General features: G+C 43.3%; 1 protein-coding gene across 7 annotated transcripts in view; it reads left to right on the top strand.

Annotated features, from left to right (window-relative positions):
* HMG20A (high mobility group 20A) overlaps nucleotides 1-12,615 on the top strand; it is a 106,263-nt gene extending 93,648 nt beyond the window's left edge. For 5 of the 7 annotated variants that reach the window (XM_066278314.1, XM_066278311.1, XM_066278313.1 and 2 more), the window contains 4 exons: nucleotides 5,803-5,878; nucleotides 6,751-6,966; nucleotides 7,570-7,712; nucleotides 10,271-12,615. In XM_066278314.1, the coding sequence (XP_066134411.1) occupies nucleotides 5,803-5,878; nucleotides 6,751-6,966; nucleotides 7,570-7,706 (429 nt within the window). In that variant the 3' untranslated portion in view covers nucleotides 7,707-7,712; nucleotides 10,271-12,615. The remainder of the gene's footprint in view (nucleotides 1-5,802; nucleotides 5,879-6,750; nucleotides 6,967-7,569; nucleotides 7,713-10,270) is intronic. The other 2 variants (XM_066278310.1, XM_066278309.1) reach the window with 2 other exon arrangements.
* The last annotated feature ends 4,827 nt before the right edge of the window (nucleotides 12,616-17,442 follow it).

The raw sequence follows: 17,442 nt of genomic DNA, 5'->3' as shown, positions 1-17,442 counted from the left end.
TATCTGTGTTCATCAGAGATACTAACCTATAATTTTCTTGTAATGTCTTTGTATTGTTTTGTAATCTGGGTAATGCTGGCCCCTCATAAAAGGAGCTTTGGAGCCTTTCCTCCTCTTTAATATTTTGAAATAGTTTGAGAAAGACACACGTTAATTCTTCTTTGGATGTTGAGTAAAATACATCAGGACTTCTTTGTTGTTTTCTTGATTACTGATTCTCTTTTGTTATTACAGTGGTACCTTGAGATACGAGTTTAATTCGTTCTGTAACCAAGCTCATAATTCAGTCATCTCGTAAATCAAACAAATTTCTCCCATTTAAAATAACTGAAATAGATTTAATCCATTCCAGCCCTGTGAAACATCCCCAAACCATCCTAAATTATGAAAAAAGACATGTTTTTAATTAAGAAATACACATGTATACTTTACTAATGCATAACAAAATATATGAAATAAAAGAAAAAAAGTGTTATTTACTACTGTATTCTTACCTTGGAGACAAATGAGTGCAGCTAACGGAGGTGAATGGAGGAGGAGGAGGGAGGAAGGGATGCAGGCATTGTAGACATGACATGTCAACTAAAACTGCACTTTCTTAACACTAAATGTAAACTAAAACTGCATTTTCTTTATTTTAAACTAAACTAAAACTGCACTCTCTTTACTTAAAATGAAACCACAAAAACTTAATTTTAAAAAAATGCACTTTCTTAACTTTAAACTTAACCTAAGCTTAACATTACGTATTTTTTCATTTAATCATCACCTGTTTTTGCCCTTTTGGCTGCACTTTCGGCACCTTCACTTGCAGGACTTTTGAATAAAAATCTATCCAAAGAGGTTTGCTTTTGCCTGCCTTTTAAAATGTTACAGAAATGTGACAAACAAGTGTCATTCAGAAGTGCTGAAGCATGACCAGTTGAAACTTTTTCTGGGTGTTTCTTTTCAGTGAAACTTGAAAGCTTCTCCCACATTGCCAGCATGTCTTTAATTTCACTTGTAAAAATCACTTCCTCCGACTCTACCTCCTCCTCACTACTAATCTCTTGCAGAATCTCCGTATGTTGCATCATCTGTAGCTCCTTCAACTCCTCAGTTGAGAGTTCCTCCTCATGTTCCTTGACGAGCTCGTTTATGTCACCCTCATCTACCTCCAGACCCATCGATTTTCCAAGGGACACAATCTCTTCCAATGCTTCTACCTCAGTCTCGGTCTCTGGTTCGAATGCTTAGAAGTCCCTGTCTGCAACATCATCAGGCCATAACTTTTTCCATGCCGAGTTCAAATTTTTTTTTGTAACCTCTTGCCAAGTCAATAATGCATAAACATATCACGATGTTGTAGTGATCTTTCCAAAACTCGCGAAGGGTTAGATTTGTATTCTCAGTCACCACAAAGCAGTGGCAGAACAACTGCTTTGTGTAAAGCTTTTTAAAGTTGGAAATGACCTGCTGATCCATAGGTTGCAAGATTGAAGTCGTGGTTGGTGGGAGGTAGAGGACTTTCACAAATTTGAACTCATCGAGAATGTCATCTTCAAGACCAGGTGGGTGGGCTGGAGCATTTTCAAGGATTAGTAATACTTTCATCGGGAGTTTATTTTCTTGAAGATATTTCTTCACTGCAGGACCAAAGACGAGATTTACCCATTCAATAAAAAACTGCCACGTAACCCATGCCCTAGCATTGGCGCACCATATAACCTGCAGTTTTTCTTTAAGAACCTTGTGAATCTTAAAGGCTCGAGGATTTTCAGAATGATACACTAGCAGTGGCTTTATTTGACGGTCACCGCTAGCATTTGCACTCAGTGCAAGGGTCAGACAGTCCTTTATGGGTTTATGGCCTGGCAGCTGCTTCTCTGTGATGATGAAAGTCCTCCGGGGCATTTTTTTCCAAAACAATCCTGTTTCGTCACAGTTGAACACTTGTTGGGGGCTGTAGCCTTCCTTTGCGATAAGCGCAGCAAAACATGCAATGTACTCCTCAGCTGCCTTGATGTCAGCACTCACAGCCTCACCATGCCTCACCACCGAGTGGATGCCAGATCTCTTCTTGAAATTTCAAACCAGCTGTGATTTGACTTAAACGTATCTTCTGCCTCTTTTGAGGTTGATGGTCTTTCTTCTTCAAGTTGCCGTAAATAATATGTGCCTTTTTGCATATTATAGTCTCCATCACTGTATCTCCTGCCAGCTCTTTCTCTTTCACCCACACCAGCAGAAGCTTCTCCATTTCTTCATGGATATTTGTCCTTAATCGGGACAGAATTGTAGTTCCTTTCGCTGGATTTGCGCTTTTGATGGCATCTTTTTGTTTAAGGATGATACAAATTGTAGATGTATTGCGGTCAGACAGCCTTGCCAGTTCAATCACTCGTACACGATGTTCATGTTTTTCTATTATTTCTTGCTTTACTTCTATCAACATCATTCTCTTCTTCTCACCACTGTCCTTTACACTCACTTTCTTCGGCCCCATGATAGCACACAAAAAAAGTTAGTAAAAAATGCAAAAATGATGCAAGAACGTGTACAGCGCACGAGATTTGACTTGATTCTGCGGGTAACATGTGAGAAAGAACGAGATGCTAGTGTTGTGCTGCTGATACTGGACCCGTGCACCAACATGCCAACTAGCGGCAGCTTCCTGAATCACGACTTTTATCTCGGAATTTCGCTCGGATCTTGAACAAAAATATGGACCGAGTCGCAGATTGTATCTTAAAACAGAAAAGAAATTTCATATGTTGGTCTGCTCATATCTCAAGGTACCACTGTAGTCTGTTCATATTTTCTGGGTTTTTTCTTGATTTAGTCTTGGAAAATTGTATATTTTTAGGTATTTACCCATTTTTTCCACTTGTTCAATTTGTTGGTATATAATTGTTCATAGTATTTTCTTTACAATCCATTGTATTTCTGTGGTGTCAGTTGTCATTTCTTCTTTCATTTATTTGGTCCCTGTCTCTTTTTTTTCTTTATGAGTCAGTTAAAGACTTATTAATTTTGTTTATATTTTCTAAGAACCAGGTCTTGGTTTCATTGATCTCTTGTATTTCTGTTTTAGACTATTTCATTTATTTACATTCTGATCTTCATTGTTTCCTTTTTCTACTCACTATGGGCTATGTTTGTTTTTCCTTTTCTAAGTCCCTTAGTTATTAGATTGTTTGAGATTTTTCTTGTTTTTGAGGTAGCCCTATGTTGTTATGAATTTCCCTCTTAGAGCTGCTTTGGCTATGTCCTATAGATTTTTGATTGTTTTTATTTTCATTTGTCTTAAGAAATCTTTTGATTTCTTCTGTGATCTCATATTTAACTCAATAAAGAGACTTGTTTTGTGGTTTACCATGACAAACATTCCATATTCACTTGAAAAGAATGTATATTCTGCTATTTGGGGGTGAAAAGCTCTAAGAATATCAATTAAATATATTTGGTCAGTTATTTAAGGCTGCTGCTTCCTTGTTGATTTCTTGTCTGGATGATCTACCTATTGATGGCAGTGGGTTGTTGAAGTCTTCTACTATGATTGTATTACTGTTGCTCTCTCTTTATCTGTCCATCACTATTTACTTTATATATTTAGGGGCTTAAGTGTTTACAATAGTTATTTTCTCTTTTGGATTGATCCCATTATCATTATGAAATGTCATTCTTTATCTCTTGTTATAGCCTTTGTTTATAAGTCTGTTTTGTCTGATATACTTATTGCTACTTTAAGTTCTTTTTTCATTTGCATGGACTACCTTTTACTTTTAGCCTGTGCATGTCTTCCAGTCTGAATTGGGTCTCTTGTAGGCAACATGTGTATGGGTCTTGTTTTCTTATCCATTCAGCCACCCTTTGTTTTTTAACCCTTTGAGTAGTATGAACACTCATGTACATCCTTGAGCCTCCTAATGATCCAGAGTACAATCATAACAAAAAAATTTTATTTTAAAGATGTGTAAGGCAACATTAAAAAAAAGGCAAATGTATGTTCTTCTTGTTTCTATAAATTGGTTATCAAAAAATATGATTTTAAGTTAATAAAACTGAAACTGGAACTAATTTTATTTTTTTAAACAAAAGGAGTTCCTGGGTGGGGGGGGGGGGTCAGTGAGCATGAAAAAAACTCACTACTTAAAGGGTTAATTGAAGCATTTAATCCATTTGCTTTTAAAGTAATTATTGGTAGGTATGTAGTTATTGCCATTTTATTATTCATATTTTTTATTGATTTTAGAGAGATCAGTTTGTTTTTCCACTTATTTATGCAGTCATTCATTGATGTTTGTATGTTCACTGACCAAAGATCAAACCCACAATCTTGGTATATCAAGATGCTCTAACTAACTGGAGCTACCTGGCCAGGGCTATTTTTCATATTTTTTATTATCATTTCTTCCTCCTCCTCCTTCTCCTCTTACCATAAGCTCACTGAGTATCTTTATAAATAGTGTTTTGAACTCTGTATCTGATAGATTGCTTTCCTACATTTGTTTAGTGTTTTTATAGAGATTGGTTTTTTTTTGTTTCGATTGGAACGTATTCCTTTATGTCCTCATTTTGGCAGCCTTTGTGTGTTTCATTCTGTGCATTAGGAAGAGGCTTCATCTCCAAGTTTTAGCAGGGTGGCCTTATGTAGTAGGTGTCCTATAGAGTCTAGTGGTGTCGTCTCCCTGTTCACCTGATTGGGTGCTCCAGGGGTGTTTCTTGTGTGGGCTGTGTGTGCCCTCTTGCTGCATTTGAGCACATCAGTGGTTTGGGTTGACCTTTAGCCTGACTGGCTGTAAGGACAGGCCCTAACTACCGTGGACAAACTGCTGTGCAGGGTTGAGGGCAAAAGAAGTGCTCTCATGTAGTCTGGTACCAGCCACCAGGTGTGTTGGTTCTGGGAGAGACTCCAATGCAGTTCCAGGTGACCTGCTCCCTGTGCCCAGCCTAGAGCCACCTGGTGGGAGCTACAAAGTGATCCTGAGGTTGGTAGCTGCCTGTGCTGGACTTGGAGGTGCCTGGGAGAAGTCACACTACAAACTGAGACTGATTGCCACTAGTGCCAGACTTAGAGCTACTTAGTATAAGTAGAGAACATGCCAAGCCCAGCCACTGCTTGTTTGGGGTTTTGGACATTTCAGATAATTTTAGGGAAGTCCACAGTACTGATCAAGACCAGCCACATGTGATACCTACCCACTGTAATGGATTCACGCCTGATGCAAGTTGGGTGTTATAGGTTCTCAGGAAATCCCTAGGGTAGGGTGGACTGAGTTTGATGGAGACTCAGATTTGGTGCCTGCCTGGGAGAAAGCTGCTCCCCCAACCCTCACTTTGGTACCAGACACTTCAGTTCCACCCCTTATGTCCCTGGCACTTTTTAAGCTTCTAGGCTAAGCAAGTAAGTCTAAGTCCATGCACAGACTCTTTAGAGGAGCTGCCTGGCACTCCAGCAGCCTGTATCTCACTCAGCTGCAGTGTGTGCTGGTTTTCACAGCCAGAAGTAATGGGGACTTGTCTTCCCAGCCCTGGAGACCCGGACCAGGGGCCTCGATCCGCAGGAGAGTCCTCCAAAGCCAAGATATCCCTCCCAGTTCTTACCCACCATGTTTGGGTGTGGGACCTACCTGTTCTCCTTGTTTGCCCTTTACTAGGTTTGATGTGGGTTCTTCTGCACACCCTAGTTAGAAGACTTTTGTTCAGCTAGACTTCAGGGGTTGTTCGGTAGTTTAGTTGTAATTTTGATGTTCATGGGGAGAGGGGAGCACACAGTATTCACATACCCTGTCGCCTTGACAGAGCTGTTCTTTTCCACAGAAGGAAGCGGAGGTGAAGGAGCGCTCTGTGTTTGACATCCCCATATTTACAGAGGAGTTCCTGAACCACAGCAAAGGTGATTGTGCAGCATCGTCCATGTTCCCCGGGCTGGTGACAGGGTGTAGTATGTCAGGAGGATTCCACTGCTCAGACCCTGGGCTGGCCAGGAAGGAAAGCTACTGTGCTTCACTCTCTAGTAGACGGAGTTCCTCTAAGGCCAATGGGTAATTAGGCCCACATTGTCAGCACTGCTTCATTCTCTGGGTCAGAGCAAACAAACATGCATCACTGATTCCAATGCTGTCAGATTTTCAGCCTGGAGCCCTTTATACAAATGAAAGCTTTTATACAGTGTCCCAGGTACAGAATAAGTAAGAGCAAAGTTTGACCTCCCTGTGGTAAAGATGGAGACCCAGAGCTGTGCTTGCCTGTTCCCACAATGTCCCCTGTGAAACCCTTCAGGCTTTTCATTGCACAGTTTGATTAAAAAAAAAAAAAAAAAAACAGTAATGTGGGGAATTGCAACTGTTCCTTACAAACTTAAGTGTGTAATATGTCCAGTTTTGGGAATTAATTAGCTCTGGGTAGTTTGGCATTTTCATTGCTGAAATTGCTATCTGGAGACCATAATGAGAACAGGGAAATGTGCTGGGCTGGCTTATTAGAGGGAGCTCACCAGAGTGTCCTTGGGAAAATCATCAGGGCTCAGAGATGCCTGGTGCCCCACATGTCCTGTGTGTGTCTGGGGGCCCCTCAGGTGCCCAGCGTTCCTCGTGTTCTGTGTGTCTGGAGATCTCCACAGAGATGCCTAGCACTCCTCATTCTGTGTGTGTCTGGGAGGCTCCTCAGAGACACCTGGCACCCCACGTGTCCTTTGTGTGCCTGGAGGCTCCTCAGAGACGACTGGTTATACACACGTGTCCTGTGTGTGTCTGGGGGTGTCCACAGCTCGGGAGGCAGAGCTCCGCCAGCTTCGTAAATCCAACATGGAGTTTGAAGAGCGGAACGCGGCCCTGCAGAAGCATGTGGAAAGCATGCGCACAGCAGTGGAGAAGCTGGAGGTGGACGTAATTCAGGAGCGGAGCCGCAACACCATCCTGCAGCAGCACCTGGAGACCCTGCGGCAGGTGCTGACCAGCAGCTTCGCCAGCATGCCCCTGCCTGGTAATGCCACCCTCGCCTGTGTGCCCCAGAAAGCAGGGGCTGCTGCTGATGGCATTGGTGTGCTAAGGCTCAAGTCTCCCCTAAAGAGGAAAAATCAGTAAATTATGGGGATTTTCCCTCAAGTTGTTCTGTGGGTCATGTAATAGCATCTTAGTATTGGCTATAATATAGATCTTTAACTTTCTACTTGGCTTAATTTGATATTCAGAACAGTGGAAACTTGAGTACTAAACCCTGATTTAGAGCACTTTCCTTAGGTATATTTGCTTACTTTGCAATTTTGTTTTAAGGGAAAGGAGGAAGAAACACTAGTATTTCATAAGTATTCTTCCATGTTGCGGTAAGTCAAAAGAAAACTGGGAGAGTCTTTAGCCTTTTGTGATACGCAGCTAATCATACACTATACAGCAATTATATACCCATCTATTTATTTAGAGCATGTAGATTTCATTTCTTTGAGTTTTAAAAAAATCTCCTGAAATTAAAATCTTGTCTGAGGAGCAGATCATGTTAGAGGCATAGTATCATTTGCTGTGGAATCACTTAACTGTGTTATGGTCAGTTAAATGGGAAGTCTCAATTTTTCTTCTTCTCTCACTTCAGGAAGTGGGGAGACACCCACACTGGACACCATCGACTCGTACATGAACAGACTACACAGCATTATTCTAGCTAACCCCCAAGACAACGAAAACTTTATAGCGACCGTTCGAGAAGTTGTGAGCAGGCTCGACCGTTAAGGAGTGGTGAGTGCTCGCTGTTATGACCCTACAGGCCATACACAGACCAGAGCAGCATCTCCCATGGGGCCAGCACCCAGGCGATGGACGTGCAGGGTCCTGTGTTAGGCCTCTGTCTAGCTTTGTCACTTACCCACTACATTCTTGAGTGCCGGTTTCCCAAAGAGATTTGAAGAGTGAGTGAGCAACTTTGAGGAAAACACCCCTAAAACATCACTTAAATACAAGAACAATATAACTGTCAATTAATGTTTAAGCTTCCTTTTCCATGGAAACATGAATGATAATTGACAGCAGTCAGCAGATGTGTGTTTGAAACCTACACAAGAAAGGAGCTTTCACTCACCCTGAATCTCAGAGTAGCTATTGGATGGTAAATGTTCATAGGGACTAACCTCACATCAAAACAGTGCCGTAATTAAATGGGTTAAAAAATAAACACTCAGTAAGCAACAAAAAGAGGAGAGAGAAAATTAGCTTTTTAAAAATATATTCAACAGATTAGTAGTAGTGTGTGTTACATCCTTTCAGAGGAGACCAGAGTTACATTTCCAGAAGGGACTTGCCCCTTTCGGCATTGTGGTACTAATGGTAAGTCATTGGATGTCACTTCTTAATAGAACTGGTATTTGTTCACTCAGATTCCTAGAGATAACTGCCCTTTACTGTGCCATCCCACAAAAGTGTCAGCCCTTTAGTCTGTTGATTACATTGTTCTGCACCTACAGACACGTAAACTGGAAAACATAAGGTGGGACCATGTGGTGTGGTGACCATATATAGATACTAAAACAAGAGTGGGCAGCAGGATATGCTCCTGAGGACAGCCAGTCACAGCTTTGAATCTTGCTTATTTGTCTACAGGTGTGTGAACACACTCATAAACGAGTGCATGTTCTAGCATGGTTTGCACCTCAAGTACTGTGTCTGAGAATAGATAAACCCATGATTCCTATCCAATGAGGCAGCGCCTGCCAGAGAGAGCAGAGCAGTCGTCTCTGTCCTTGTCAGCCTTGCCCTTGGAGGGTCCCAGCACAAGGTAGTCCCTTACACATTAGCCTCCACCCTGCTCTGAGGAGAAAGGATTCCCATTTCTCTCATGAGCAGTCAGATGGACTGGATGGTGCTTACAAGAGACGGTAAGACCCCCTGTGGGATAAAGCCGAGCAAGGCTGCTGTTTGTAAAGGGAACAGACTATAAGTCCAGCCTGGGATTCCAAGGAGCTCATCCCCCTTCTCATCATCACCCACAGTGTTGTTAGCACCCTCATGGGCCTGAGAAGAGAGCGGGGAAGCAGGGTAGAAGACTGGAAGGACACAGAGCCTGGTGGGTGACATGGGGTCGCCTCATGTGAGCACATCAGTCACTGCAAGTTTGAAGCCAAAAGCGATTTTCCGTTTTGAGCATTTTGCCAATAAGATAGTCTAAAGCTTTACCTATCTTAGGGACATAAACTCTAGTATCTTCTTTCTGAAGTGTCTTTGAAAACCTAGAATATTACCATTATCCTTGATTCTAGGTGACAAATATTTTACCCTTGAAAAAAATCATACCTAAAAATGTGAATAATTTTATTACTATAGATTCTTACAGTCTATCCATCAAAACTAAGACTGGATAGTTCCCTGGATCCTCAGAACTGTCAAATGAAACAGTTATTAAGACTGTGATCAATACTAGCTTAGCCTCATTATACAAATACGTACAGACAGCCAGGCCTAATGTCTTCAGACTGACGTGAGCTTGGCAGTTCTCACCCACTTGTCAGGAGCCAGTGAGGGGAAGCTAATGCTCTCCCATTTTACAGGAGCACAGTAGATGGGACCTTTAGAAATTCCTGTGTTCTGCATAAGGAGAAACTAAGCCCCAAAGAAGTGACGTCTTGCCTGAAAATACCTGTGCAAATAAGAGCACATATATCAAAACTTGGGTTCAGTAGAGCTCCAAAATCATTGCTCTGAGGAGACGGGAGTGGGGATAAGAGGGAAGCATCAAAATGTTTAGAATAAGGGCTTTCAGATAAATAGGAGGTAAATAGAAATAATTATAATCTAGTAATGTAAAATCTGGTTTTGCAATGGAAGGATGACCCCAGCCAGCATTTTCTTTGTGGCTGGCTTGTACCTGGAAAAAAACAGCTCTGGGAGGAAGCCTTAGGGTGACTTCATGTGGAGAGGTGACACTTTATATAAACTATCACAAGCCATATGTTGCTTGATTTCAATCGAACCAAATGATAAATATTTGGCTGTTTGAGGGTTGAAAAAAAATTTCTGTGATTCAAAATTTATTGATCATACCCACATAATACATTCCTGCACATGCAAAGATCCTTAGATTTGTATTTGAAGAAAATTGATTTTGATTGGCCATCTATTCTTTGGACCAAAGTAGAATACTAATTTTCCACTCTCAGATTTGTCCCTGATAGTTGCTTTTCTGTGTTCAGCTGAACAATTTTCCTACATCCTCATTGTCTTCCCCTCCCTCCTTCCTTCTCCCTCTCCCTTTCTCTCTCTCTCTCTTTCTCCCCCTCTCCCTCTCCCTCCCCTTTCTCCTACAGGTAGTAGAGCTTCAGGATGTTTGTGTGTGGTTTTACTTGTGAGGAATGAGAAGCCATCTGGAAATTTGAACTGAATGGAGACAGAGGAATATAGAGGACTCTGCTTGTGCAGAAACTGTCTGCTGTGAGTTAAATGCCTTCACCCCAGGAAGCATCAAAAATAACACGTTTGTGAACTTTCTGTGGAATCATCCCTGTGAAGCTTAGAAAACGTGGCGCCACGCTCCTGTCTTCAGTTTCCATTGGTTGTCTGCTTGTATGTGAAGGGTCATCTGCATTTCTGCTACCATCTGCAGAGGAAGGAAGGGAAGCCTTCTCATTGTCCTGCTTCAGATTTGGCCCTTTTAGCAGACACCCTGGTTTTTCTATCTTCCTGTCACTGTTTCTATGCCTTTGGGCATTATCTGTATTCCCTTCACCCCACTAATTTCCACATCTCTATTTCTGACCTCTGGGCCTGTTGCTCAGCAGGGTTCTGAAGGAGTCTTACTGCATAGGCCATCTTCCCCCATCTCTGACCTGCTGCCACTCCAGAGAAAGGAGCTTCTGGTGGGCTACCCTGGGGAGACCGCTTCCTGTCCCAGTCAGTGCACAGTGGGCGCCAGCCCTCGCAGAGGCTTTCTGACTGCTGCCCTGAGGAGAACACACTGTTCTTCCTCCTCCTCAGCACTGCCTGCTGTTCCAAGCTCTGCTCCTGCACATGCCCTGTGTGCCCGCCCAGTAAGGTTGTTCTCTTCCCATCTGCTGACAGTGTCTTGTGAAGCATTCTCTACCGAGGAAAAGGTCATTGGCAAATAGGAGAGAACAGGAAAAGTAGTTTCTCATTTGGCACTGAAAATAAAACACCTCCAAAGCCTATCATAAGTGAAACTGACCCTGTCTGTTTCGGGCATGCAGAGTTGTGGATGGCAGGGGTAGTGTTACGCAGTGTCTGGAGCTGACATGAAAGGGCCCGGAGGTATGCTCATGTCTTTGTCTTCCCTCTGTCAGTATGCTATAGACTGCAGAGGGACAGGCGTCCTTCCTTCTCCCCCTCAGTACATAAGTCTTTTTTTTTTTAAGCAGCAGAAGGGAAGAAGGGCTTCTGATTCCCACCTGATGGTCGGTTTTGTCTTGTTCTCTATGGCACAGGCTGGAACCAAAGCCAGGCCTGCCAAGCCTGCTCACTGTCCAGGCACCACGCCACTGAAGCAGATGGATGTGCAGCCCCTCCCAACACACTCACAGTCAGGTGCAAGCCAGAACCCATCACATTGCTGCACTGTCCTGTCCTTCTCTGCCTCTCCTCACCTGATTTCTTCTGTAGGCCATGGGAAATAGAAGAACAACAAAAAATAGCCTTTTTATATGTCATATATGAACATACATCAAATTTCCATGATGTACTAAAGATAACATATCACCACTTGGCAGTTGTTTAGAATAAGACCCCATTGTCATCTGTCACTCTAAACCAAGCCAAGTCACCTGCTTTCTATGTCTTCCTCTTGTGCTGTCACCGTCACTATGGTCCTGCCACATCTCACAGACTCCTCACCTGCTGAGTCAAGCCTGGAACACAGTGTCTGTAGCAGAAGGTGTCCACTCTAGTTCTGGGCATTGTGTCTGCCATCTGCCAGACACTTTCTATTTCTTCCCTCCTCCTCCTCACAGTTCCTTGCTTCTCCATGTACGAGTCTGTACAGCTGGGTGAGAGCGCTGGTGACCAGGAAGGGCGATTACTGTCCATAGGCCAGCCTCCTCCTGACTCCAGATAGGACACCTGACATTGACTTGAAACATCTGCATATTCAGGAATGCACACCATCTTGAAAGACCCTACAGTCTGAATCATCTCCACAAAATGAGCCAACTGATCTTGAAGTGCTGGCTCTCCCAGGAGACACGCCAGTGGCTGGGACGGAGCACACCTGACGCCTGTGACCGGGATTGAAAACACCGGACATGCTAGTAGCTGGACAGAGAGCACCTGACACCTTGGTATGCATACTACACTGTCGGGTCCCGGACAGCAGGTCTGTGTGGCCCTCTTCTCTCTGTGCCCAGCCAGGAGGTGTCAGCCAGGTTGCTGGCTAACATGAAACTTGATTCATGTTTTCCAATAAACTTGTAGATATTATCACACTTAATATGTTCTTCTCAAGAAATAAGTTGTTGCCTATTCAGTGTTAACAGATTACTTTTTATTAAAACACAAGGGGCAGCCAAGGAGAGACAAAGTGTTTTATTTCTAACAAAATTCAATTTTAGAAAAAAATGTACATATGTTTGGAACAGTTGAAATGCCAAGTTTTCTGTACAAGTGTTTTTGTAATTAAACTTTTATATTTTCTTTGTTTTAAGAAGTCACTATGCTTGCTTGACATGTCTTATTAAAACTCTTATGTTGCCTGACCATGTGGTGGCGCAGTGGATAGAGCGTCGAACTGGGATGTGGAGGACCCAGGTTCGAGACCACAAGGTCGCCAGCTTGAGCACAGGCTCATCTGGTTTGAGCAAAAGCTCACCCACCAGCTTGGACCCAAGGTCTCTGGCTCGAGCAAGGGGTTACTCAGTCTGCTGAAGGTCCGCAGTCAAGGCACATATGAGAAAGCAATCAATGAATAACTAAGGTGTGGCAACGAAAAACTAATGATTGATGCTTCTCATCTCTCTCTGTTCCTGTCTGTCCCTCCCTATCTATCCCCCTCTCTGTCTCTGTAAAAAGAAAAAGAAAAAAAAAAACTCTTATGTTGAATCCACCCTGTTCAGTTTTACCTGCATTGTAATGGGAAAAGTCTTACCTCTGCCTTTTCATCTTAAAGACTTTGTCAGACCTACATTAATTATCAAGTCCGTTGTGCTTTTAAAACAGCAACACATTCATTTTTCTAGTTGCTTATTCCAAATGTGTCTTAGTCTGTTTGAGAATTGAGTTATTTTCATGTATGTTATAACAATACAAGCAGTTATAATTCACTGCAGTGTAGTGGTAGTATTCTGGGTGCAACTTGAAAGAAGACTGTTTTTTAAAGTCAGTGACTTCAATCCCCTTGATAAGACAGTCTTCAGTCTTCCTTTTGACAGAGAGGTAAATTGTCCTTAAATGCTTGCTATTAAAAATAACCACTGCTGGCCCTGGCCGGTTGGCTCAGTGGTAGAGCATCGGCCTGGCGTGCAGAAGTCCCGGGTTCGATTCCCAGTCAGGGCACACAGGAGAAGCGCCCATCTGCTTCTCCACCCCTCCCCCTCTCCTTCCTCTCTGTCTCTCTCTTCCCCTCCCGCAGCCGAGGCTCCATTGGAGCAAAGATGGCCCGGGCGCTGGGGATGGCTCCTTGGCCTCTGCCCCAGGCGCTAGAGTGGCTCTGGTCACGGCAGAGCAACGCCCCGGAGGGGCAGAGCATCGCCCCCTGGTGGGCAGAGCGTCGCCCCCTGGTGGGTGTGCCGGGTGGATCCTGGTCAGGCACATGCGGGAGTCTGTCTGACTGTCTCTCCCCATTTCTAGCTTCAGGAAAATACAAAAAAATAATAATAATAATAACCACTGCTGGACTAGTGGTGGCACAGTGGATAGAGCGTCGACCTGTGACACTAAGGTCCCACATTCAAACTCCAAGGTTGCCTGCTTGAGCACAGGCTCATCTGGCTTGAACACAGGCTTGCCAGCTTGAGCCCAGACGGCTCTGGCTTCCATGGTCACTGGCTTGAACCCCAGGGCGTTTGCTTGAGCAAGGGGTCACTGGCTCAGCTGGAGTCCACCCAGCCAGGGCACGTATAAGAAAGCAATCAGTGAGCAACTAAAGTGCCACAAGTTGATGCTTCTCATCTCTCTCCCTCCCCATTAAAATAACTATATATAAAAAATAACCACTGCTTAACCAGACAAAATAACTTTTAAAGGAAATTTGCCCCCTGTTGTCACCATGCTTTTGAAATTCTAGGGGTGAGGTAACCTGGCTTTCAGAGCCTGCTGCTGTCCCAGCAGCCAACTCTGTGGCCTTGGGCAAGACTTGCTTGGTTCCAGCCCCAGTTTCCTCTTCTGACATAACACATGCCCCAGTGATTGTCACAGCTGATATACAGAATTGACCATACCTTGGAGGATATGAAGTCCTTGTCTGTAAATGTCAAAAACCATTGAGGTGAATCAGGGCTGGGCTTGACTACAATTTAACAGAAATCTAGATCAGCAGTTAAACAAGCAATATCTCTCAGAAAAGCATTCCAAAGGTAGGCAGTCCAAGACCAGTATAGAGCTCCTCTGCACCACAGTGTGGTCCCGTTCTCAAGGTCACCTCCTTGTCCAAAATAGCCGCTGAGCCACCAGGCATCACTTGAGATTCCCAGCAGCGTGTAGAAGTGGACAAAGGGCAGCCCAGGCTGAGTCAGCAGACACAGGAGTCTTCCTGGAAAACGTGGTCAGCACTTTCAGAACTCGGTCACTTGACAGCAGCTAGCTGTCACAGAGGCTGAGAAATGTCATCTTTTCTTGGACATTGCTGCCCTCAGTAATGGGCAGGTTTTAGTCAATAAAGAAGAAGATGACTCTAGAGCAGGCAGTTGCCAGCTCAATTCACGACAGCATCTGCAACTCTGTGCATTTCTGAGGAAAGGCAAGCTATGCTCATGAACAGGAAGCATGTTCTCACCTTTGCCTCTTGGCCATTTGGAAATGATCATGTACTTCTTTGGCACTCTTTTCCCACAGACAGCTGAAAACTGGCTTCAGTCTGAGTCAGCATTTCCTGGCCCCACCTTAGCTTCTTTCCAACCCCTCAACAGCTGGTGGCTAGTCTTTTTTAGTGGAAGTTAGCATAAACAGGTGGCAATGTTTCCTCCAGTTGTTTGTTCTTGTTTTCTAACTGCTTGGCATTTGTTAGCTTAAAACACCCCCAGGATCATCTTCTCCTAAGGGTGGGGACATTGAAGGGTTGCTTGGCAGAGAAGCACAAAGCAATTCCGAGCCCTGTGAAAGAATTTCCTGCTTTGCAACCAAGAGTTCCAAGTCAAGGGCTTTTCTTTATTTTATTTATTTACCTTTTGAGACATGATCTACCCTCAAAAGTACACTTTTTTTTTAACCTTATCTACAGAAATAAGCCTTAGCTCACATGAGTGCCCACAGTGATCAGGATTGAGAGAGAAGATCAGGAGGAAGTGTTCATGCACATTTACTTGTCCATAAACCATTCCAATCCAGTTTTACTGAATTGTCTGCCCACGGGCAGGAACTTCTGTCAGAGGTAGGAATGAAAATTGTTTTATCCTGGAAAAATGCGGAAAGGAGAAGGAGCCCTAGAAACCTTTCCTGGGCAATGGGAAATAAGGGCAGGGCAAATGCAGATTGTCCACATAGGAGGGTTTTTGCAAACCACCTGCTACAGTGATCAGCGGCAAGATGCTTTAAATGTTCAGGTGAGAATATGTGAGGCAGTACTGTAGTCACGTTTATATTTCAGATACCCCACTTGACACTTGGGAGCCAGAGTCTTTTATCACCAGCTCCTGTGTTCTCTGGTTCAGTTTACTGTTTGGAACTATGAATGTGTCTATAAAATATGGTTCTGTCCCTGGGGTGTGACAGTCTAGTGGGAGACACAGATGTGCATAAATAGTTCCAACACAGGGCACCTTGTATCAAGAGCTTGAATAGAGGTGAATAATTTTTAGGAAGTGAAAGAATTGCTTGAACATATAGGTTTTTCAAAATTGCAAGAGGGTTTGCAATGGGGAATAGATCAGACTTTTAGGGGATTGGCATCTTAACTCACAAGGACTGTATCTTAAATTTAAATGAAATGTCAAAGTCTAGACTGATAACCATTAAGAGTTTTCCTAGTAAAGTTGAGGTAGCTGGCAGGTAAGAGTTGTTGGATTAATTATAACTTAGATAAATGGTTTTTCAGAGTGTGCTTTTTTACTTAATTTGAAATCAGTAAGGTGGTCAAAAAAAAATTTAAATTGAAGACAAACTGTCAGAATATACTATATCTAATAAGGATGAATATTAAATTATAAAACTTTTGTTTCCACTTTAGTTCATACACGTGTGCTGGTTTACAATGTAAAATGGATTTCTTACTGTAGGGTCAAAGTGAAGACCTACCATTTCACAGCCTCTGAAGTGGACAGAACTTCTGGGTTCAAGGTTGGGCTCTGCAGCTTTCTGCTTTGTGACCTTAGGCAAGCTGCCCAAACCACTCTGGCTCAGCTTTCCCATCAGTGACAGGAATATGTATAGTTTCTACTGTATAGAGGTTTTATATGGACTAAAGTAGTTAATCTATTATTCAGGATAGTGGCATAGAATAGACTCCTAAATATTAGCTGTTAAAAGCTATGGAAGACTTAGAAAAGAGAATAGTTAGACGTACGTACAGGCCAAACACTCTTCTCTGCTTTTTATATAAATTAGTCACTCAATTCCTCTCACAGGCTTATAGAGTAGGTCTGTTATACCCATTTTACCGGAAGTAAATTAAGATTCAAAGGTGCACAGTTACACAATTGGGAAGCGGCAAAGAAAGGATTTGCACTCAGTTCTGACTTCACATTCTACTGTAGCCACACTGCTTTACAGATAATGAGACTGACGAGAGTTAAAGGAGCAGCCCAGATGGTGGGTCCGAGAGCTGGAGTCAGACCTAACCAGCAGCTGTTGGATGCCTGGTATCAGAAGGGAGATACTCTAGGTCCCTCTACCCATGGAGCTCTTTTGTCCTGCTGGAGAAGAGGAGACTATGCCAGTGACCTAAGTAGTCAGCCCAGCTGGCTGATGAGACAGGATGACATGACACAAACCAGGAAAAGAATGTCATCTCTGGAAAAGTCCTTTAAGAAAGACCCACTTGTTGGGGAGGATGTGGTCCTGTGAGGTCTTGAGGCAGGAATGGGTTCTGGTATTTCAAGGAACAAAAGGAAAGATTGGCGAGGCTGGGACAGAGTACATCAGAGGTTAGAGCGGCTTTGAAGTTGCCGTAGGCAATACCAAAGTCACACGGAGTCATGTAAGGTGTGGTGTGGAGAAGGTGCTACGCAAATCAACAAGATCTGATCTGTGTTGTAGAAGGACCACTGCTCACTGGGCAGAGGCTTGTGGAGAGGCAAGAAAGGACTCAAACTAATTAGAAGGTTGTCACAGGAATTCAGGGGATGACAGTAGCTTGGCCTAACATGGTGGCAGGGGGGACAGA

Source organism: Saccopteryx bilineata, chromosome 4 (assembly GCF_036850765.1).
Source record: "Saccopteryx bilineata isolate mSacBil1 chromosome 4, mSacBil1_pri_phased_curated, whole genome shotgun sequence".
NCBI lineage: Eukaryota > Metazoa > Chordata > Mammalia > Chiroptera > Emballonuridae > Saccopteryx > Saccopteryx bilineata.
This window is presented reverse-complemented; position numbering and strand designations above follow the sequence as displayed.